Source organism: Armigeres subalbatus, chromosome 2 (assembly GCF_024139115.2).
Source record: "Armigeres subalbatus isolate Guangzhou_Male chromosome 2, GZ_Asu_2, whole genome shotgun sequence".
Taxonomy (NCBI): domain Eukaryota; kingdom Metazoa; phylum Arthropoda; class Insecta; order Diptera; family Culicidae; genus Armigeres; species Armigeres subalbatus.
The window spans coordinates 15,840,366-15,863,854 of record NC_085140.1 but is presented as its reverse complement, the minus strand read 5'-3'; the positions used below and the strand labels follow the sequence as shown (position 1 = coordinate 15,863,854).

Below are 23,489 nucleotides of genomic sequence, written 5' to 3'. Positions count from 1 at the left end.
GTTTTCCACCTCCGATCACTGGATATCCTTCTTCGTGTTGCACCAGGATTTCGTTGGCCAATACGGTAGCGAATCGCCTGGTGGTCGCTGTGGGTGTACTCCTCGCTAACTCTCCAGTCCATACTTGCCATCAACGAAGGACTGCAGAATGTGATGTCGATGATAGACTCCTCCCATCCCTCCGAAACGTGCTCACCGAGCCTTCATTACACAATCGTACATCTAGCTTCGCTAGAGCTTCCTGCAGGATATATCCTCTTGTGTTGGTCACTCGACTGCCCCATTCCACGGCCCAGGCATTGAAGTCACCTCCTATGACTACCGGCCTTCGTCCGATCAGCTTATCGGTCAACAGATCCAATATCTGGCTAAACTGATCCACGGTCCACCTTGGAGGTGCATAGCAGCTGCATATGAAGACGCCGTTAATTCTGGCAATCACGAAGCCTTCGCACGAACTCTCCACCACTTCTTGAATAGGGAATTTGCCCATGACTTGTATCGCAGCCAAACCCGTTCTGTCTGTCACCCAGTTACCGTTATCAGGGGGAACTCGATACGGCTCTGCAATTATCGCGACATCGCACATCGTTTCTGCTGTAGACTGCCATAACAGTTGTTGTGCGGTTTCACAATGATTCAGATTAATCTGAATTATCTGCATTACTGCTGGCCTGCAATCGCCCTCTTGTAGGCTGGGCATTTGTAGCCACCCGTCTGATGGTCATTTCCGTCCTCTGAAGTGCAAAGCATACACTTCGGTCGGTACGTGCAGTCTCGCACGAGATGACCCGTTTCCCCACATTTCCAGCACATGTTAGATCTGTCTGGACCTTTACAAGCTCCTGCTCGGTGTCCAAAGCCCAAACACTTGAAGCATCTCTCCATAGATTTGCTCACTTCTGGGGCGGCTTTCAATGGGCATTTCGACCATCCAACCGTCAGTTTGCCTACTTCCAGTGCCTTATGAGCAGCGGTTACTGGCAGACGAATCATCGCTGTCTGTGTGCCTCCGTACGCCTTTCTAATCCGGATCGACATTTGTACCTCGCCTATATTGCACTGCGCCTGTAGTGCTACCCGCAGCTCTTCTTCCGACGTGATCTCGTCTAGGTCTCTGAACAAAATCACCATCTCTGGAGTTAAGGCTTTGACCTCCGCCTCTGAACCCAATGATTTCGCAATGCGCTCCTGCATAACCGAGCTGTGAACCGCAGGGTCCTTCTTCAACTCGAAGAGCATCTCTCCGGTATGTGTGCGCCTGGTCCTTATCACGTTTTCGCCCAAGTCCCTCAACTCAGGATCTTCTCTAACTTTTTTGAGAAGCGCTGCATACGTCGTAGCGTCGTTAGCCTTTACTAGCACAGCTTCCCCCTTCGGCGTCTTTCTACGAGGCTTTTCTTTCCCGTTCTGCTCCATCCTTGCCTCTTTTCGCTTCAGCTCTTTCTTTCTCTTCTCCTTCTGACCTACTACGGTACTCCATCCTTCTCCCTGTGGAGTAGCGTCTGTCCCTTCGACGGCGACAGCTTCCGCCCGTGTCTGCCTCTTGAGTCCGCCTGGCCTGTCATCTCCCGGTGAGGTTCTTGCCCTTTTGGGAGTCATGGAGGCTGGTGAACTCTCCACCCCGAGCAGTTTCCCTTTCCCCTGCTTCTTAGGATATAACGGAAATGTCCCGATACCTCCCTGTTCCGGCGGAACTGCAACAGCATGTGCCTTAGTTTGTGCCAATGCGCGCTCCGCTACATCGGCCCTCAGCGTTGCTGTATCGAATTCGTTCACTGCCGATAATAACGCCTTACGGATCCTGTGAACCATGTCCTTAATCTCCTTATGGACGTTGTTCCTCCCATCCACGAAATTGTGAAGTTCCTCCACCAATCTCTTCGCGGCCACTATTTTCGGCTTTTGTGGGGGCTTGTCCAGCTCACTCTGCCCTGGCCGTTGCTCCTGCAGTTGTTCCTGCTTCTTCTGCTCCTGCTTCTGCCGCTGTTGTTGCTGTAGCACTACTGCCACTGACGGCGGTGATCTCACCAACCCACTACTGGCGAACGGGTTCGCCGCTCCTGCATCTGCTTCTGCGTGATTTGTTGAATTATTCATTCTATAGGGTCCCCCTCCAAACCGTTATCTCCACCCGTCGTACGTAGTCGCTTATGATCCATGGATTATCTTTGCAAGCAGTGAGGTCCATGCGAGGGTTGACACGGACGCACTTATATGGCCGTGTTCAGAGCCGATCGCGCAATCAGGAGAATCTCAAACGAGTCAAGTACTCACCAAGAAACTTGGTGGACGAGTATTGAACGTATTCGGAGGACTGCTAGTTTTTTACCGGGACGGAGGCGGCCGTACTGTTGGCCCACTCGCCATTTCAAGCCGGTGTCACCCTACCTTACTCAGGGAGTAGAACAGCACGACCGTCAGCCCAATGTCATCGTTTCCAATCCACTATCCAGATTCTGTCCGTTGTCGTAAGCCGTGACCAGTATATCGTAATTAGGACCTTACTGGTATCGATCCTAATGTGCCGGTTGGCACTCCTGTTGATGGGGCTGAAGTGCTTTGGAAGCGGCACGGGTCGCTTGTACAGAGCTGCTTGTAGACATGTGGTTTTTTGTAGAGATTCAACAGAGCCCACTGTCAAACCTCCGCCACGTCCCCTAGGCAGATTCCGCTTGGGCTGGCTGGGAACCAGTGAACTGGTACCAGGGCCCGGTCATCTCCCGAGAGAAACGCCGTGTGTGTGTGTGTGTGTGTGTGTGTGTGTGTGTGTGTGTGTGTGTGTGTGTGTGTGTGTGTGTGTGTGTGTGTGTGTGTGTGTGTGTGTGTGTGTGTGTGTGTGTGTGTGTGTGTGTGTGTGTGTGTGTGTTTTTTTACAAGGGTTAAAGGCCATCAAAAATCTGCGCGACAGACACCTCGAGCATCCACACTATGCTCGAAGGCGAACAGGGATGGGTTCCTCCGGACCTGCTAAAAATGTGCCTCCCGGATAAACCGGGTCCCTTATCCTCCTTGCCTCGATCCCCTGGGACCACTGGATGCTGCGACTACTTCGGGGGGCTGTGCTCATGCACTTCTTCTAAAATTCCGGCCCCTAGCTTAGACTAGTTCGCCGACTGGCTTGCTGAGATCCACTGCTACGTTGTCTCGATCCCTCGGCGGTTGTGCCATAAACTTCCTCACTCGAATCCTCCTGACTTCCCCCGGCGTCGAGGGTGGTCCACCAGTTCCGGTGAAGGAAACTTCCGCACTGATGGTGCCCCGACTACCGGCGGCTATCGCAGGGGAAGCTTTCGCGCATTGCGCCGTCTTCGTCTTCGGGTTGCAGTGATGTTCCGACAGTTCCGGTGGTGGATAACGTCCGCACTGGCGGTGCCCTACATACCCGAAGCACTTCCTTCTTCTTTCTTCTTTCTTCAGCAGGTTGGCAATTCGAGTGCCTAGGAACTGAGTGAGGTGAAAGTTCACCTCTCCATGCTCTCTGTTCACCCACGTCGACACATTGGGGATGAGCCGGTGGGTCCACCTTCCACTGTCTGCATTGTCCCACTCCTGCTGCCACTTCACCATTGAGTCCAGTCTCATCGTCTCCCTCACATTTCTGGTACCTCTCCGTTGGTAGCACTCGATATCCTCTGCTAAGGTTATGCAGATTGGAATCATCCCTGCGATAACGCAAACTGCCTCTGACGAAATTGTTCGGTACGCACTCGCCACTCGAATGGCCATTAGACGAAACACGCTATTCAGCTTCCTGCGATTACGTTCCGTCTTGAGCGCAGCTCCCCAGGCTGGAACGCCGTACCTAAGTATTGAGGATGATACGGTCGCCAGAAGACGCCTACAGCTGCCTCTCGGTCCGAAAACGTTCGGCATGATCCTAGCAAGCGCACTGACCATCTTTCCCGCCTTCTCGCAGGATTAGTCGACATGGGTGTTGAAATTCAAACGGTCATCGATCATCACTCCTAGATGTCTCAAAGCCCGCACGGACGGTATGTCGTGCTCTCCGACGATAATCTGCATTCGCTGTATGATTCGGCAGTTGCTGACCAGCATCACTTCTGTTTTGTGGTGAGCAAGCTGCAGCTTGACCCCATTCATCCAGTTTTCAACTGCGTCGGTCGTCTCCGCCACCAGCATATCTACCTCTTCCAGCGACTCTCCGCTTATCGTTAGAACGACATCATCCGCGAATCCGAAGATCTGCACGCCTTTGGGCAACTTCAGCTTTAGCACTCCGTTGTACATAACGTTCCACAGCATTGGGCCAAGTATGGAGCCTTGCGGAACACCCGCCGTAACCCTAATCGACTTCTGCCCCGAGTTCGTATCGTAGACCAGAATCCGGTTTTCGAAGTAGCTCTTAAGGATTCTACACTAATAGCCAGGGACCCGCATTCCGTGTGGCGCAACGACGATGGCCTCTTAGCTGGCACTGTTAAACGCGTTTTTGACGTCAGTTGTTACTCAGAACCGATTGCCGCACCTCTTCTTCTTGGACGCTCTCTCTGCAACCTCAACGACAGTTCTAATTGCATCCACCGTCGATCTGTCTTTTCGAAATCCGAACTGCTTCTCCGACAAGCCGATCTCGCCCTCCGTGAACTGCGTCAGCCTGTTAAGGATAATCCTTTCCAGAAGCTTCCCCAGTGTATCCAGCAGGCATATGGGCCTATACGAAGCTGGACTCCCCAACGGTTTTCCTGGTTTCGGTAGTAACACCAGTTTCTGAATCTTCCACTTATTCGGAAAGTAGCCATCTGCTAGGCATTTCTGCAGCACCATCCTGAACAAATCTGGAAACGCCAGTATCGCAGTTTTTAAAGCCACGTTTGGAATTCCATCCGGACCCGGAGCTTTCTTCTTCTTCAGACCTTTCGCCACTGATGACAGCTCGTCGTTGGAGACTTGCATACCTGCAATGGTGACACGGTCTTCATCTTCGTACGGTGCAGGCGGCCACATCGTAGAATCATGCTGCGGGAAAAGACCATCCACGATGATCTTCAGCTTGTCCGGACACATCTCCGCTGGCGTCGCTGGACCCTTGATTTTCGTTATTGCCACCCGATAAGCATTGCCCCAAGGATCAGCGTAAGCTTCTTGGCACAACTGCTTGAAACAGCTGGACTTGCTGACTTTAATCTCCAGGTTGAAGGCCGCTCTAGCTTCCCGGAAAACTATCTTACGTTCTTCTCTTACCGTTTCAGACCTTTCCCTCTGAAAACGTCTCCTGGCCCTGAGGCCCTGAGCACGAAGATTGGCAAGAGATTCGTTCCACCAGTAATTTGGGCGTCGGCTGTCCAATGGCTCCAGTTTTCTTGGCATCGACGCATCGCAAGCCCTCGCTAACGTTTCCGTCAGTTCATCTGCTTCCAGATTTGTTGCGCCGCTGTCAACTCGAAGTGCTTCGATGAAAAGCTCCTTGTCAAAGTCCTTCGTTTTCCATCTTCGCCCGGTAGTCCTTATCCCTCTCCGCGTCGTCGGTAGCCGTGTTCCAACACAATACCGGATAGCTTGGTAATCACTATGAGTGTAGTCCTCTCCAGTTCATGTTTCTCACCAGCGACGGGCTGCAAAACGTCACGTCAATGATGGACTCCCTGCTGTCTCTGCGAAATGTACTAACGGTACCTTCGTTGCACAGTCTGACTTCCAGCTTTGCAAGCGCCTCCAGCAAACTGTAACCTCTGGCGTTGGTCAGCCTGCTCCCCCAATCCACTGCCCAAGCATTGAAGTCGCCTCCGATGATTGCGGGTTTAAGGCCGATCAGCTTCTCCGTGAGTGCATCCAGCATCCGGTTATACTGCTCTAAAGTCCACCGTGGGGTGCGTAGCAGCTACACACGAAGATCCCGTTGATTTTGGCGACAACAAAACCTTCGTTAGAGCTGTCTACCACCTCTTGGATAGGGAATCTGCCCATCACTTGGATAGCCGCAATCCCCGTAGCATCCGCCACCCAGTTGCCGTTGTCAGAAGGGATCCGGTACGGCTCAGCAATAATTGCCACGTCGCACATTGCTTCTGTTGTCGACTGCCACAACAGTTGCTGTGCGGTGTCGCAATGATTGAGATTCAACTGGATGATCTCCATTAATCCCGGCCCGCCATCGCCTTCTTGTATGCAGGGGCATTGGAAGTCACCCGTCGTATGATCGTTTCCATCCTCCGGTTTGCAGAGCAGGCATCTCGGTTACTTCTTACAGTCCCTAGCAACGTGTCCTTGTTCGCCACATTTTCTACATAGACCGGATCTATCCGGACCTTTGCAGTTTCGCGCCTGGTGTCTAAACGCCATGCATTTGAAGCATCTCTCCATCTCTTTGGTGACCCGCGGAGTGAGTCTCAACGGGCACACCGACCATCCGACTTTCACCTTGCCCACCTCCACCATTTTGTTGGCAGCAACTGCTGGTAATCGTATCGCTGCTACTTGTGTACCACCGTACGCTTTCCTAAGCCGGATCGTCATCTGCACCTCACTCAGCATACATTGTGAGACAAGAGCCTCCCTCAGTTCGTCTTCCGACGTAATCTCGTCCAGGTCTCTGCACTCGACTACTGCTTCCTGTGTAAGAGCTCTTACGTTTGCTTCACTGCCCAAGGAATTGGCAACGAGCTCCCGGAAGGCCGAGCTTTTGATTGTTGGATCTTTCTTCAGCTCGAACAGCAATTCCCCTTCTGGGTATGCCTAGTCCTCACTACTGTCTCTCCCAAGTTCTTGAGATCCGGGTTGTTTCTCACTTTCCTTAGGATTGCGGCATAGGTCGACCTGTCGCTCGCTTCGATGATCAGACCGTCGCCCTTGACCCGCTCCTGAGGAGATCGGCGTTTTTCTTTCTTCTTCTGTTCCTTCTTCTTTTCCACAGTCACCTTTTGCTTCTTCCTCTTCTCTCGCTGGCTTTCTACGGTTTGCCATTCACCGTTCTTGGCGCCATCCTTTAGTACGTTAGCACAATCGTGCACGTTCCGCTGCTTCTTCTGGACTTCATGCTCCCCTGGCGAGTCCCTGCTTCGCTTCTCCGTGCGAGTATTTTGGATTGATATTCATTGGTGTCTGTTTGGATATTCATTGGTGTCTGCTGTATGCTCCGCTCCCTCTCTCAGCGTTTTTTCAGCTGCCTCAGCTCTTTTTTTGGGCGCGTTCTGTTCGTGCTCGGCAGCTTTAACGGCGGATTTGATGCTCGTCACTAGAACCTTTATCTTAGTGTGGACATTGTGTTTGTCCTTCACGAAGTCATAAAGCTCGTTGACTCGCTTCCGCACTTCCATCAGGTTGGACCTCCCAAGTTGTAGTTCCTCCTGAATAACACTACTTGCCGATTTTGGTGTGGACACCCTATTCTCGGATCCTAGCTCCTGTTGGCCTGCCTGGTTCTCAGAAGTCTTGGCCAAACTGCTGGTACTTGCTACTGCTGCCTGCGCCATCACTGGAGATCGCTGCAGCTTCCCACTTTTTGCGAAAACAATCGCTCCGCCTGCTCCTTCGTTGATTTTTGTATTCGTTTCCATGTTAAAAGGGTCCCCCTCCGGGCCGTTATCTCTACCTGTTGTAGATAGTCGCCTTTTGTGATCCCATGGGTGCCTTTGTAAACAGTGAGGTCCATGCAAGGGTTGACTCCGGTGCCTTATAGCACCGTGTTCAGAGCCGGATCGACGTAGATCAGGAATGTTACATCTGAACCTACTACCCACCAGTCTAGGTGACAGGTGTTGAGCGTTACCGGAGGCCTGCCAGGTTGTTTACCGGGACGGAGGCAATCGAACCATTAGCCTGCCTGCCGTTTCAAAAAGATGTCACTCTTTTTTACTCAGGAAACAGAATAGCTCGACTGTCAGCCCATATACGCCTAATCCTATCCAAAAACCGAGAATCGTCCAATGTTGTTTGCCGTGACCAGTATACCATAATCAGGATCTTACTGACTGGTATTAATCCTGAGCGGCGCACGGTCGCTTTGATAGGACCTGCTTGCAGACACATGCAGCTTTTTATAGAGGTTCAACAGAGCCCACTGTCAAATCCCACCACATCCTAGACAGGCCCCCTAACTCGCAGTGGCCATGGGGAGGGGTCGTCAAGCCCTTGGACAAAGTCCCTGCTGCCCCTTTTTTTTTTTTTTTTCTTCCTAAACAATGGAGGGGGAATCTGCTCAACAGACATCCTGGGTTGACCAGGAAGTGCTGGGTTAGGGGCCACCTCCAATGAGGGAGGCAGGGCTGCATCCCCGACCAGCTAAACCGTTTCCATTGCCGCCAAGCCCATCGTCCCTTCGGTACAACCAGAAAGTAATGCTTCAAAGGGGGGCCAGTGCATGACGCACCCTCGAGGTTAGCTGCGTGTCCTTGCAGCATCGAACATCGTGACTCGCTTTTTTAGAAGAACACCATGGTATCGTGCCAGCGCATTGCCGGCTTTCCAGGTGGCCTTACCACGCCCTATGTCCTCGGAAGGTGGGCAGGGTCGACTTCGCGCCTGCTTCCCTCTGCACGACTGGTATCAAGAATGATGATGCCGCGTGCACCCCAAATTGACCTTTCTGCGATAGGGCCTATTCAGCACACAGCACACAGCACACAGAGGGACTTGCCGACGCGAGGCCTACGCCTGCCCCAGCCTTGACGAGGACCCCTTTCCGTCCTCGGGCTCGGAACCCGCCCGGTTGACCGACGCCGCGAAAGCGACAATACCATGTTGTTCTTCGCGCGGCCACTTGTTCGATAAAAGGATCGAGTTCGACCACAGAGCATGACCACCGGTATGACCCATGAAGCCGACTCCGATCCCTTGGACCACCTCTTATTTGCGCCTGAATTAGCCATCCTTGAGTCCACGCGCCACCTTCTGTGTAGCTCCGAGACGATTTGGGCGATAGCCGATAAAACGGCGTTCCAGCCAACTTCGTCTTTACACATCCTGCGAACTAGGTTGTCCGGGGTAGTGTCCAGACCACATGTGGCAAGCATGTGGTCACGCATTGCGCGAAAACGTGAGCACACGAACAACACGTGTTCCGCCGTTTCCTCTAAACCTGCGCACACCAATCACTCGGGCGAGGCCGAGCAAGCCAGCTGCGTTACCTGCACTTTGATTTTGCAGCACGCTTAAACGCCGGGCACATCGAACCCCTCTTGGGGTGCTTGCTGTTCACAGCTTCGCTGGAACAAATCAAACAATTGGGAGGGTTCGTGCAGCATTGTGCCTTATGTCCCTCCAATCCGCAGCGTCGGCAGAGATTGCTTCTGTCAGGGCCTTTGCAGTCCCATTGCTTGTGCCCCGGTTCCAGGCACTTGAAGCAAACTTCGGGTTGCTCGTATATGCCCACAGGGCATACCGACCATCCTACCTTGACGCTCCCTAACTTGACTACCTTGGAGGCGTCCGCTGCAGATAGTCGAACCAATGCTACCTGCGTCCCTGCCTTTCCGTAGCCGAACGGCTGCGGTGGGCGTCACACTGTCGCCGCAGTGCCGTGACGAGCTCTTCGACTTCAGTGATCTCGTCCAGGTCTTTAATCCTTAGATTCACCTCCGTGCCCTTAGTGCCCTCACCTTGACCGTCTCGCCTAGGACCTCCTCCGCCAACTTCTTGTAGGCGGCGCCCTTTTGTGAGACACCCCGGACGAGTGCCGAAGTCGATCCAGAGATTCCGGGTGGAGCATAGCGTCCGGTTCAATGGTGCCTCGACGACCCGAAACCGGCCCTTCAACGCGTCGCGATCTACTCGACCTAGTCCCCGGCGATGGATCTGGCCTACACCGACGAAAAAATTCCCGGCGGCGGAATCTCCCCCGGATCTGTTCTCCCTTGTCTATGAGCCATTCAGCTCCTAGCCTGATATAGGTCTAATCATAGTCTTTTAACTACATTCTCGTGCCATTCATCATTATCTATCAACGTTGAGCCAATTAGCTCCCAGTTCCGTCGCGGACTACTCAGATGATCCCCGGCGGCGAATCTATCCTACTCCGTCAGGGAGTTCCCCGGCGAAGGATTTTCCCTCGAAACCGACGACCCGCTTTCGTGGAAGGCTGTTGCGTAGCCTGAACTACTCTTAACATCTAATTTGTCTTCTCCAATCTTCAGTCCTTTCTCACTTCAGCGAGTGACCGGTCGAGTGCCGAAGTCTATCCAGAGATTCCGGGTGGGGCATAACGTCCGGTTCAATGGCGCCGTGTGTGTGTGTGTGTGTGTGTGTGTGTGTGTGTGTGTGTGTGTGTGTGTGTGTGTGTGTGTGTGTGTGTGTGTGTGTGTGTGTGTGTGTGTGTGTGTGTGTATGTCTGTGGACAAATAAATCAAATCTCACTCATTTTTAAGGTACTTTTCCTTAATCGATTTGCTCGCAACGTTGCATTCGACGCAGAATCCTGTCCCATTTTTTCCTATTGAAAATTGGGCGGATCGAACTATGGGCTTAGAAGTTATGGCCAAAATTTTTTTTTTCATACAAAAAGTCACTCGAAAAAAACGAGAAAGGCACCATCACCGCTAGGTGGATTAATCTGGGTTTTTAATTATATACTTACATTTTTTTCGACCGTCTTTACTTCTAGTCAAACAGAAGGATAGACAATATATGAAACCTGTTGTTAACATTATATGTCACACTGTATTTTCCGTATTTTCTTATTGTTCTTCTGTTCGTTACATTCTATCACCTTTCCTCACGGAAACATGAATCCCAAATTCCTATCATGTCTCTGTGTGAGCGCATCTCGAATGCACCTTCTAACAGTATTTTCTCTCATTCCCTCGAGAAAACAGGAACGTGTCGCAAACTTTCTTCTTTCTTAGGCCCGATGCCCACGTAGCGTCTTTTCGACGCTGCGTGCACGTGGCGTTGAAAAAACGCAGGTGTGTATCGGTGCGGCGACGCTGCGTTACCGCTTTTTCCCGATGCACACATGCGTCCTTTTAACGCCGTGTGCACGCAGCGTTGAAAATACGCTACGTGGGCATCGGGCCTTAGTGCGCAAAACCAATGTCCAGCGGCGATCGTCATCTCAAACCATCCTCGCCAAAACAGCAATTAACAACGGTTTCGCTTGACTTTGCCGTGGCCGCGGTGTTTCTTTCCAGGTGCGACGAGAAGAATTTCCCCAAGTTCGACATCCTGCGGGAGCATGTCCGCAAGCGGCACGAACTGTTCTACTGCGACATCTGTACGGAGCATCTGAAAATTTTCTCGTCTGAACGCCGGTGCTACACACGACAGGACCTGGCCCTTCACCGGCGGGTCGGCGATCCCGACAACGTGGGCCACCGCGGCCATCCCCTGTGCGAGTATTGCGACAAGCGGTTTCTGGACAAGGACGAACTGTTTCGACATCTGCGGAAGGAGCACTTCTTCTGCCACTTTTGCGATGCCGATGGGACCAACTATTTCTATGGGTAAGTGAAGACAAGAAGGATTGGGAAGAAGGGTGAGGGGGGTAATCAAAACGTGCGACCAAAACGCGATGCAATTTTGTTGGCAACGGTTTCGCGATGAAATGGTGCTCTTTGCTGCACACGACACCCGCGCCGTGCGCCGAACCTGATGTCCATTTAAATTAACGATCTCGGTGTGAGCGAGCACGTTGTTGTCGAAATGCGGAGATAATTTATTACAGTTTAAATAAGTGGATGAACTTTTTTCTGAATTCCATTACAGTGACTATGAGTCGTTGCGGGATCATTTCCGACAGGAGCACTACCTGTGCGAAGAAGGCGAATGTGAACAGGAACAGTTCACGGCAGTGTTCCGATCGGAGATCGACTTGCGGGCGCATCGAGCTTCAGCTCACGGCAAAACTATGAATAAGTTAGCCAACAAGCAGACGAGGACGTTAGAGTTAGAGTTCAGTTATGCACCACGGGGCCGGGAAGGTGGCGGTGGTCATCCGGGGATCGGCCCCGCGGGAAGTGGACCCGGCGGTGGTAGGAACCGAGGAGGCGGTAATGGGGATCGTGGAGGAGGTGGCGGTGGAAGTCGCGGAGGATATGATACTCAAAGAGATTTTGATGCGCTGATAATCGATTCAATGGTCAGTCAGCATCCTCCGAAACGGATAGACGCCAATAGTGAGCAGGACTTCCCGTCTTTAAGTGGAACCAGTGGCAATCCCGTGTTCCGGCCAAATAACGTTTCGATACGTCAGCGGGTATTCGGTGCCGCTGGTTTGGCTAGGACGAAAGAAAACTTCCCCGCCCTCGGATCAGAGGGCGGGGACGGACCAGGATCAGCCAGCATCAATGAAGGCTTCAGTAGTAAAATTACCGCGAGTTCCCTGTTGAAACCTAGTCAACCGATGGCGACTGGCAGCAGTAGCAGTGCAGGTTCTTCCGGTATGGGAAGAAGCCAAGGAGGTCAGGGATCATCGAAACCAGGCACCAGTATGATGATTCATGTGTCGAATCGGCCACCAAGTGCGTCCACTGGCGGTGGTACAAAGAAGGCAAACAACGTTGCCGATTTCCCGGCGTTGCCAGGTAGGTGTTGATTAATGTTATTTGTGGAAAAGGGTAACGACAGATTTCAGTTTGAATGTTAATTAAAATCATTTTCTTTGCAGGGACTACCAAACCAGGCAGCAAGAAGTCGGATCTATTCGCCGACATGGAAGACATCGACGCTACTAGCAACGGAATGGTCAATCTCAATGCCATCTCCGCGAAGCACCGGTCTATGTTGGACGGATACGTGTCGATGTCCAGTGCGGTATCCAAGGTGGCTACCGTAGCGCCTCCGAAGGAAACCAAAAAGGCCGCGCAAAACGTGGTGCCCAGTGTTAATTCAACCAAGGCGTTCCCCACGTTGGGTGATGCTGGTGGCAAAGCGGCTAAGTCGGCCCAGTGGGTTGTCGCCAACAAGGTGAACTCTTCGTCGTTCTCCGGCGGTGGAAACGGAAGTTCTGCCAACGTATCCTCTAAGAAGAAACCAGTTCCGGCACCAAATTTGAAGGATGAAAGCAACTTTGTAAACTTGAATGCACTTACAGGGAAAAAGTCTAGTGGAAATGGCGGCGGAGTCAGCGAATCTTCTGGAGCTGTGGTTAAGAGCAGTGACAAGAAGAACAACAACGACCAAGGACCAGTGAAACAGAGCAAAGCAAAGGATAAGAACAAACCCAACAAGGAAAACGAATCGGTTCCTTCGGGTGAAAACTTTCCGGCTCTTGGCGGCCAATCGGCGGACTTTGCTTTGGCCAATCTAGGCGGAGGTGGTAGCGGTCCAAAACGTGGTCCCCCAGGCTTCGAGAATGTGAGTGTAAATAATAGTAATAGCCATAATAACAACAACGGTATCAGAAAAGTTCCTGCTCCGCCGCCCGGTTTCAGTAATGTGACTTTGAACTCAGTTGCTAGAAATATAAACAACCTGACCTTCACCAGCTCAAGTGGTGAAAGCTACAACATTCTGCCTGGAACGCATAGTTATGTGGCCCCGTCCAACGCGAGCAAACGGAATCAGGTAAATTGAACGATTAAATCGCGAAAGGAACTGAAACTTACTCAAATATAAATTCAATTACAGAGTCTAGTGACCCACTTCCAACGAGCGCTGAAAAAGCCGGAAGCGCTCAATGAGTTTCGAACCATTTCACAGATGTTCCGGGACGGTATGTACAACCCGGCTCCGTACTACGAACATTGCAAAGTTGCTTTAGGGGAAAAGTTTTCCGAAATCTTTCCGGAACTGGTGGCCCTTCTGCCCAACATTACCAAACAGCAGGTTGGTCTACTTTTAAAATTGTAAAAGCATATTTTTCCTATTACGAGTGTCTCTTTCTTATTCATCATTCCTAGGAACTGTACCTGGTCTACTGTCAGGATGCTAAGACCCACCCGAAGAGCGCTGCCGGTTCGAAAGGAGGCAAGTCCTCCGTACCGCAACTAGAGGTTTGCCAGGTTTGCAAGCAGGTTCTAGTGCGGGACGACCTGACTGAGCACTTCCAGTCGCACTACATGGAGAACAACTTCCCGAAGTTGGGCGCCAATGGTAACCCGCTGGACGATGGTAAGGTGGCCTCGGCGGCGTGGCGAAAATAACGATAAGAAGAAAAAAAAAACGATTTGTTGACATTTTCAATGGGGAAAATACGTATTCAATGCGCTTGCGAGGAAAATCCGTTTTTGATGTGCTGCTTTTTTCGCGAAGAAAAAAATTATAAAGCAACTCAGTTTTCTTTTAATCAAAGGGTTCAACTAAAAGTAAATAACTTCGCTTTCTAGGAAGCAGTTACAATCGATTCAATGCAAAGAAAAAACTAAACTTATTTAGTATAAACATCGTAATCAAAACAGTACTGAGTTTGTTATTCATTTTCGTTGGTTTTAAACATTCAAATTCACTAACGGCGTAACTATCACAGAATAACGCTTTCGAGATATAAACAAACGTAGCAATGAAAAACTGGTAAAATGTGTACAGTGAAGAATGGCAAATACATATTATCTACCAATTTTGAACTCCAATCAATATAAATTCAATGTATATATTTAAATCAGTTGGTAGCCAGATAGTGTGGTATAAAGAGGTGACAAAATGCTATCGTTTAAAAAGATAAACAGAATATGACTGTACATGCTTCTCATAATAGATTTTTTGACGGCAAATTATGTTTTATTGATACGAGTGTAATTATCACCATCCCACAGCATTAAACATTGTCTCATTTTAGAATCAAATCAAAGAAAATTAAACGTCACAGTCTTGTTTGTGCATTTGTACGTATCATATCGATATCGTTCATTCTGTGAAACAAGTCAATAACATCTTTTTTCCGGTGGGAGTCCCGTTTCCAGCTGTTGCGCGTAGTCTACCGTCTTGTAGCCGCCCAATGTTAAAGGGGAACACAAACCTATTTTTATTTTATTTTATTGATGTATAAAGGGGCCCGGGACCAAGTCATCGATGTGAATATTGAATTCACATCGCCCATGATACACCAGGGACTGAAGGATAAGGCTTCACAGCATCTTTACTCATGGGGGTGTTAGGTTCTGTGGGATATACTGCTAGTATATCACTACCTAAGGAGTAAAGTAGGAAGAAAGCAGGACGAAAGAAGAAAAAAAATAAAAAATAAGGGAAAAGGAAGAAGGTAGAATGAAAAAAGAATAGAGAAAAAGGAATAAATAAAAAGAGAGAAGAAACTAGGAGAAAGAAAAAGGTAGAAGATAGAAGACAGAAAGGAAGAAAAAACAAGAAAATGAAAGATGGAAGAAAAAAGAAAAAAAAACAAGGAAAAGAAAGAAGGAATAAAAAGAACAAAGAAAAATGAAGGAAGTAAAAAACAGAAAAAAGAAGTAGGAAGAAGAAAAAAAGAACAAGGAATAATAAAGAAGGGAAATAGAATAAAGAATAAAAAATAAAAAAACATGAAAGTAATCTTGACAAGAATCAAAAACCAAATACAAGAACCAAAAACAATAAAGTCTTATGGAAACTCATATGTGAATATGTACGTTATGTGGAAGATATTGATTTGAAAAATGTATTGGAGGTAACCACTTTCCCTTCGATGGGACTCGAACCCATGACCCTACAGTACGCTAGACTGGTGCTTTATCCAACTAAGCTACGAAGGACCTCCGTCGGCCTTCGCAACCTAGCGGCTACTGAACGAGCTCGAGATTCCCAAATTGGACGCATAGTCAAATCACTCGCAATCCATTTCCCAAGCCAACACTACCACATGTGTATAGTACACGTTCACATTAGAGGAGCGTGAGTATTTAGAATGTCTGGCGGCTGTACACATTCTTCATCAGCAACTGTACTGATCAAGTGAGGTTGTGTAAGCTATTTGCCAGTCGGTCGTCAAGCTCAGACCCGACCGCATTGCGTAGGCAAGAGCACGCAACTCAGGTTCAGTTCAATCAAAGTTAATTGCCTATTTCCGGGGATTAAACCACCCGACTTGGACGTTGGTTAAAGCACCAGTCTAGCGTACTGTAGGGTCATGGGTTCGAGTCCCATCGAAGGGAAAGTGGTTACCTCCAATACATTTTTCAAATCAATATCTTCCACATAACGTACATATTCACATATGAGTTTCCATAACATTGTAAATTAACGTCCAAGTCGGGTGGTTTAATCCCCGGAAATAGGCAATTAACTTTGATTGAAATAAAGTCTTGTTTCTTTCTATGTTCCCTCAAAATTTATTGAGCTGTATACTACCGTGAATCGCAAGTCAGTCCCATCTGCATTTTAATCAATTTTGAGTTAGAACCGTGATTTACTTTTTATATATATTTAGTTATGCTAATCAGAACGGGAAGTTTGTTCTAGAAAATTGAAAATCCATTCAAAGTCGAATTGTCCCATAACGAAAATTAACCGCAAGTCAGTTCCATTAGTAAAAACAATGAAAATATCATAAAATAAATTGCAATAAGACATTATAACTTGTTGGTTTAGTCATATTTCTTTAGAAATGACAATGGTCAACAATATCGAGGTTAAAAATTATTTTTATAGCATTTTCGAAGCATTTCTGGAGGGTTAATGTTCTGGAAAGTTCGTTCAGTATGATTTACTATCGTTATTGACGAGCGTTAAAATAATTTTCAGCAAAGAAGTTTTCCTGTCTTCTGATATTCCTTTCCTTTCCTTGCAAAAAAAATCCATCACTATGAATCTGTTTCATTTGTTTTTTTTTTCGTAAATAATTCGGCTCACTTCCGTCGAGAGCATTGCTGTTTTCCTTTTTAAAAAGTATGTTTTCAAATTTATCAATGTACAGTCGAGGTTTGCCCTGATTGATCACGTCCTGGGTGGTGTTCATTATTGTACCGAAAAAATCGTCGAAATCCATGTTCAGGACATCCATGTTTTTTTTTCGCACTTCCAACTATTTCTGTAAAATCTGAGAATGTTTCAAAATATTTGAATGATATTTTGCGAACGTTCACAACGTCAGAGTTGATTAAAAGTATCATGTGTTGGAACATATTCCAATGTTTAGTTTGCGCACTGCAGTTGTGTAGCCAAAACATTATTTCTCCTGCATCTTTGAACCGGTTGATCACTCGATGGAAAAAGCTCGTAATGTGCCAGTGGCCACTGGTGGTCAACAAATCAACATGGAATACGACATTTTCAAACGAAATATCATTGGAACATAACCCAAGTAACCAAAAGTTCCTTTAAGAGTACGTTTTTCGCTTAAGCAGCTCAGTGAAGCTGATTATGCGAAAAACGTACCCTTAAAGAAACTTTTGGTTACTTGGGAATCCGTAGAAGTGCAAGAAATATGTCCCCTGTTCTAAATAAATTCAGCACACTTTTGAAATAATGTTTGGTCCTTGCTCTTCTTGCCCCGAGGGGGTAATCATATCATATCATAAAAATACCTTTTTTAAAACCACATTTTAAGATACTGAAACGTCATTATTCAGTGTTTATTGATACTTATGTCTAAGACGGGTCATCATGAAGGTGTTTCGAGGACAAATCAGCAGAATTCGAAAGAGTGTTACAAGGCAACCCTTAGGGTGGCCATCTTGCCCCACTTTCCCCTACCTAGGCTAATTACGCTGCTACGATCGAACGATGCAATGAGAGAATCGTCTTCACAATGTGTCCGACTTGCGGTTACTTTTCGCGTGGATGAAGAATGTATCCGCATATCAGTCACACTCGAATAACTATTGTAAAAATTATTGTTATCAATATTTTTAACAATGTTTCTACTAAAAAGCCATTAATGCTGTATTATAGCATGGCTTTTTTTATATCAAATCAGTCAAAACACATAAATAGTAGAGAAAACATGCTAAACTTTCGCAAGCGATTTTCTCGTTTTCACTTTTTTACAGATGGGACTGACTTGCGATTCGCGGCAGTATATATACTATATATATACATATATATGTTATTGTAAAAAAGAGCAGAACAACAAATGCAGAACACATTTTGCAATCATAGCAAAGTTTGTTATTAATTTATCATTTGCTTTTTCAACATCAATAATAACTGATTTTGATATTTTCTTTTCTTCGAATATTTTGCTATTGGTTTGTTATTATAATAGCAAAATGAGTTATTTATGAGTTATTTGCTAGAGCAATGTCTGTTATTATATTTTTGCTATTTTAGCAACTATATCAAACAAACTAATATCATATTTTACTATTCAGTTATTCATATATTAATAGTAAAACTTGATATTATTTTGCTGTTCTTCTACCCGGGTAGCGTGCAAATCGTGTTCTCATCAAACAAAAAAGCTCTTAAAGTTTGTTTAAATAGGGAATTTTATACCGTGAAACCCGATGGTTTTCTTCTCGCGATCCTCTACATAAGAGGAATAAAACGCGTAGAGAATAGTGATTAAAACTATATTTCGCGACACATTAAAACGGTACAAAACTAACTTATGTACGAGACGTAAACAAAACTAATACAACGACAACCACATTAAAATCTCATTGATGCGCATCTCCAGCATCACACAGTGACAGCTATGCTGCCTAGTGAGAGCACAGCGGCGTGCAGGGTACCGAATGGTACGCTGCGATAAGGTTGTCTGCAACATCTCCCCTCTCAATACAGGTGGTAGGGATCGAACCTATTTGGCGGTCTTCGTACTCGAGAAGAGCGCCTTGGAGGATCTACCACCGGTTCCACTTCGATAGCAGATTCGAATTCGGTCGATGTTGACGTTGCTGATGATGTTGACGAAGTCGGCTCGTTTCGTGGCGTGGACGAAACACAAGCCGGCAAGGGACTTGAGACTGACACCGATGATGGAGTTGGAGCAGAGGCGTTCCGAACAGGCGAAGATGCCAGAGTGCCGGCTGATTCATTTGGAAGATTCCAAGCACCCAACAGGATATCGAGCGGCAATAAATACTGGCGAGAACTGGCTTCATTAGTGGATTGGTTTTGCGTCGTGTCAGCATCAAGACGACTCCGTAGCTGATTGATATGGCAGCGTAGCATTCGTTGATTAACAATCCACACGTTGTACATCACGTCTCCGATTCTCTCAACTACTTTACCGGCAACCCACTTCCAACCGTTACGACCATGTAGCTTGGCGTAGACGAGGTCATTTTGGCTGAAGAATCTGAGTTGCTTACGGTCGGCTGGCATTGCCACTGATGTTCGTACCGGCGGAGGACGCAGAAGTTCGAGACACGTGCGGATTTTTCGTCCAAACATGACCTCGGATGGCGACTTCTGGTCGGGTAGTCCCCGATTAGGCGTGCTCCGGTACGTCAGCAAGAAAATGTCCAGTGCTTGCTGTATCGATCCTCTTCCCTCTCGAATTTTCTTCACAGATCTCTTGAAAGTGTCCACGAACCGCTCCGCTTGGCCATTCGATTGTGGATGGAAAGGAGCCGTTGTCAGGTGTTCGATGCCGTTAGAGGCGCAGAAATCGGCGAATTCGGCACTAGTGAACTGGGTACCGTTGTCACTGACCAGTGTTGTTGGCATACCCAGTCTAGCAAATAATCCGCGAAGGATATTAATGGTCACTGCCGATGTGATACGGTTGGTTTGAACGATCTCTGGCCACTTTGAGAACGAGTCTACAACGATGAGGTAGTACTCGCCTTCGATCGGACCGGCGTAGTCAATGTGGACACGTTGCCACGGAACTGTTGGATTTGGCCATGGCACCGGTAGAGAATGAGGAGGTGATTTGGCCACTGATGCACATTGTTGACATGTCTTCACGAAGTTCACGATGTCAGCATCCAAACTGGGCCAGTAGACATAACTCCTGGCAAGGGCTTTCATTCGCTGCATGCCGGGATGACCACGATGAAGTTGCTCAAGGCATCGCTTGCGTTGTAGCGATGGAATGACGAGCCGTTCGGCAAACAAGATGCACCCATCTACCACGGAGAGCGATTCCTGTCTGGATTGGAACCGTTTGATGTCGGACCCCGGAAGTTTGGACTGGGGCCAACCGTGTTGAACGTGGTGGTAGACTGTTCGGAGCAGAGGGTCTGCTTGGGTGCTTTGCGCGACGGCTCTGAAATTGAGAGGCAAAACTTTAACCGTATTAGACACTACTGACCTAAGGTCCTCTTCCAAGTTGAGGCTCGCGATGACGTAATCCTCGTCGGGCTTGACATGTTGGTTAATCAATCGCGAGAGCAGGTCTGCATTTCCAAACTTATGAGTTGGCACATACTCGATGTCGAAGTCGTAGAGAAGCAAGTTCAAAGCGAAGCGTTGGAGGCGATTGGCAGTATACACTGGTATTCCCTTCTTGGAACCGAAAATTCGTAGCAGAGGCTGATGGTCGGTTTGCAGTCGGAAGTGCCGCCCGAAAAGCATCTTGTGAAACTTCGTTACAGCGAAGACGATGGCCAAACCTTCTCGATCCGGCTGACTATACCCTTGCTCGGCTTTCGTGAGTGCTCTAGACGCATGCTGGACGACCTTGACGGTGCCGTCGGGGAACTTGTGACTGATCGTTGCTCCGAGCCCGACAGAAGAAGCGTCGGCGGACACTATGATCTCCCGCTTAGGATCGTAATGAGTAAGGAGTAGATCCGAGGAAAGAATTCGCTTGAATTGCTCAAACGCTGTTTGGCACTCTGCAGTCCATTGGAATTTCGCTTCAGCTTTGAGGAGATTGTCGAGCGGATACCGTAGCTTGCGCATATTGGGGACGAACTTGCCATAATAGTTGATGGCCCCCAAAAACGAACGCGTTTCAGACACATTTGTGGGAGGTGGCAGCTTCATAATTGCCTCGATCTTAGCTGGATCTGGACGTAACCCGCGAGCATCGATGACGAGGCCTACGTACTTCACTTGTTGCTTGCGAAATGTGCACTTTTCAGAACGAATTGTGAAGCCGAAATCTTGAATTCGCTTCAGAGCAGCCCGTAGATTGCGATCGTGTTCTTCCTCCGTTCTTCCGCCGATTATGACATCATCCAAATAGCCGGAAGTGCACTCTAAGCCGGCTAGCATCGTGTCGATGACTTGTTGAAACGCCCCAGGCGCGATCTTCACACCGAGAGGCAGACGATTGTAGGAATAGAGACCCCGATGCGTGTTGATCGTGAGCAACCTACGGTGCTGCTCATCAACCTCCACTTGCAAGAAGGCATCCGACAAATCAATCTGGCTGAAAACCTTACAATTAGCCAGCTTGGCGAAAATATCATCCGGAAGGGGAAGCGGATACTGGTTTGGCTGAAGCGCTGCATTCAACCCTGTGGAATAGTCTCCGCAAATTCGAATGGAACCATTGGCTTTACGGACGACAACGATTGGAGCGGCCCACTCTGAATATTCGACCGGGGTGATGATATTTAGCTTCTCTAAGCGGTCGAGCTCAAGATCTACGGCGTCGTACATAGCGTATGCAACCGGACGTTTCGGGACGAAAACGGGTCGAATGTTTTCTTTCAGCTCTAACTTCACTTTCGTTTTGCTGCACAAGCCGAGTTGCTCGCTGAACACGTTGGGGAAAGTCGACTTGAGAGCAGCGGTAGGCAACGAAGATCCGGTCACTTGACAGCAGAAGGTGTCCATGGGTACGGACCAGAGGTTAAAACATCGACTAAATCAGCACCGAGTAGATGCAACTGGTTCGCAGTAACACGTATTCGTTCACGTCGCGTAATTTCTCCGATGGTAACGTTGCACTCGAATTCCCCATCGAGCAACAAGACATTTCCGGAAGCAGTCTTGGCTTTTACTGTTGCCGGCGATAGGGCAGGACTCCCTATTTTCTGCCAACTCTTCCTGCTGATGACAGTGATGTCGGAAGCGGTATCGAGTTGCAGCCGAATTTTTGATCCGAAAAGACCAACGGAGACGAATCTACGTCGCTGCTGCACACTGCACATGTCGACCATAACCACCTTGGTTGATATTACCCGTTTCCTGCGTTTGTTTCCTGGTTTCCGGGACTTAGCACTATCACAGTATCCTTCGCGGTGTCCAAATTGGCCGCAATCGGAGCATTTGTGGTTTTTATAACTGCAGTCCCGAATATAATGCAATGCACCGCAGAGCCAACACGGATAACTAGGCTTCTTGGCGGCGGCACCGGAAGAACGCTTTGGGGACTCTCTTTCTTGCTTGGCGAACCGGTTACCACCAAACTTCCTCACCACTTGTACTTGGCCGTACGGAGATGGAGATTCAATCATCGCGCTGTCGTGCTTGAGGTTGAAAAGGCGCTGACACTCCTCGGAGAGCTGTTCTAAGGTGACGTCATTGTTGTCCTCTATTTTAGTGAGGAGTCGGGTACGGATCTCGACGTCATTCTCCGATTTTAGGCCGCACACGTAGACCAAGCACTTGAACTGCTCTTCTGTGAGCTTCCCCAGTTCGAACTCGACGCAAGCTTTGTTCACTCTGCAGGCGAACGCTACATGATCCTCGGTAGGATTCTTCGCAATTTGCAGACATCTGTATCGGCGGCTGATCACCGATTCTTTAGCTCCGAACAAGCTTTTCAGCTTGTCCACTGTCTGCATGAAAGTAAACTCCTTTGGGAATTTAGGAAGAATGTAGCTCACGTACCTTTCATGCTCCGATAAGCCCAGTTTGCGCATGAGCAGACGAACTTTTGCCTCGTCGTCCAGCCTTGCAGCATCCTTCTCGAAAAGGTCGTCGTATCGCGAGTACCAAGCTGCGAAAGTGGAATTACTTTCGGCCTCATACCGAAATTCCTTGATATTGCTGGCCAAAGAGTCAAGGATCTGTTCCGGGTTGGGTGGCACTTGCACTTTTATCGACGATGAAATACTCCGAAGAAACTGTTGCTGCTGTTCTTCGGCCTGCTGCTGCCTCTGTACAAGCTGTGCCATTAGCTGTTGATGTTGCAACTGACTTTGTGCTTGTGACTGTTGGCTCTGGGCAATCGTCTGTTGCACCATTTGCATTAACTGCATGAACATCTCGGTACTAACCTGGGCTTGCGGTTGGTGGGGTGGGAAGTTTGGGAACTGCTGTTGCTGAGCAGTTGAAATTGGAATGAACGGCTGCTGCTGCTGGTGAGTAGTCACAACGGGGGCATGAATTTGCTGCTGAAGCTGGTGAGCCACCGGCACGGGATTAATCGGCTGATTCAACTGCTGCCGTGGATTAAACACTCCCGTGGGATCAACACCATTTTGCCCGTTTTCACCATCAGCCATTGCACTCCTCTTTCTCTTTTTCCGCACGGGTGACGAAATGTTGGGTGAGTTTTTGTCGACGGTAAAAACTACCCTCACACGCGAAAATACTCGTCGCCACTTTTATACCGTGAAACCCGATGGTTTTCTTCTCGCGATCCTCTACATAAGAGGAATAAAACGCGTAGAGAATAGTGATTAAAACTATATTTCGCGACACATTAAAACGGTACAAAACTAACTTATGTACGAGACGTAAACAAAACAAATACAACGACAACCACATTAAAATCTCATTGATGCGCATCTCCAGCATCACACAGTGACAGCTATGCTGCCTAGTGAGAGCACAGCGGCGTGCAGGGTACCGAATGGTACGCTGCGATAAGGTTG

The 23,489-nt window shown here is 48.4% G+C and overlaps 3 protein-coding genes across 3 annotated transcripts in view; 1 reads left to right on the top strand and 2 right to left on the bottom strand.

The window, feature by feature from the left end:
• LOC134217933 (E3 ubiquitin-protein ligase ZNF598) overlaps window positions 1-14,603 on the top strand; it is a 32,599-nt gene extending 17,996 nt beyond the window's left edge. Inside the window, exons 2-6 of the mRNA XM_062696781.1 lie at window positions 11,085-11,396; window positions 11,659-12,476; window positions 12,560-13,458; window positions 13,522-13,719; window positions 13,794-14,603. Of these exons, the coding sequence (XP_062552765.1) occupies window positions 11,085-11,396; window positions 11,659-12,476; window positions 12,560-13,458; window positions 13,522-13,719; window positions 13,794-14,036 (2,470 nt within the window). The 3' untranslated portion in view covers window positions 14,037-14,603. The remainder of the gene's footprint in view (window positions 1-11,084; window positions 11,397-11,658; window positions 12,477-12,559; window positions 13,459-13,521; window positions 13,720-13,793) is intronic.
• Window positions 14,604-18,437: 3,834 nt separating this feature from the next.
• LOC134214058 (uncharacterized protein K02A2.6-like) lies at window positions 18,438-20,097 on the bottom strand. The gene has a single exon (XM_062693500.1). It carries the CDS (start codon window positions 19,750-19,752, stop codon window positions 18,541-18,543), a length of 1,212 nt encoding a protein of 403 aa, XP_062549484.1. The 5' UTR covers window positions 19,753-20,097; the 3' UTR covers window positions 18,438-18,540.
• On the bottom strand, window positions 19,842-23,117 carry LOC134208838 (uncharacterized protein K02A2.6-like). Its single transcript, XM_062684781.1, has 4 exons — window positions 21,542-23,117; window positions 20,027-21,479; window positions 19,917-19,981; window positions 19,842-19,864 (listed from the first exon to the last, which is right to left on the bottom strand). The coding sequence occupies exons 1-4, from the start codon at window positions 23,115-23,117 to the stop codon at window positions 19,842-19,844; spliced, it is 3,117 nt and encodes a 1,038-aa protein (XP_062540765.1).
• Window positions 23,118-23,489: the final 372 nt, after the last annotated feature.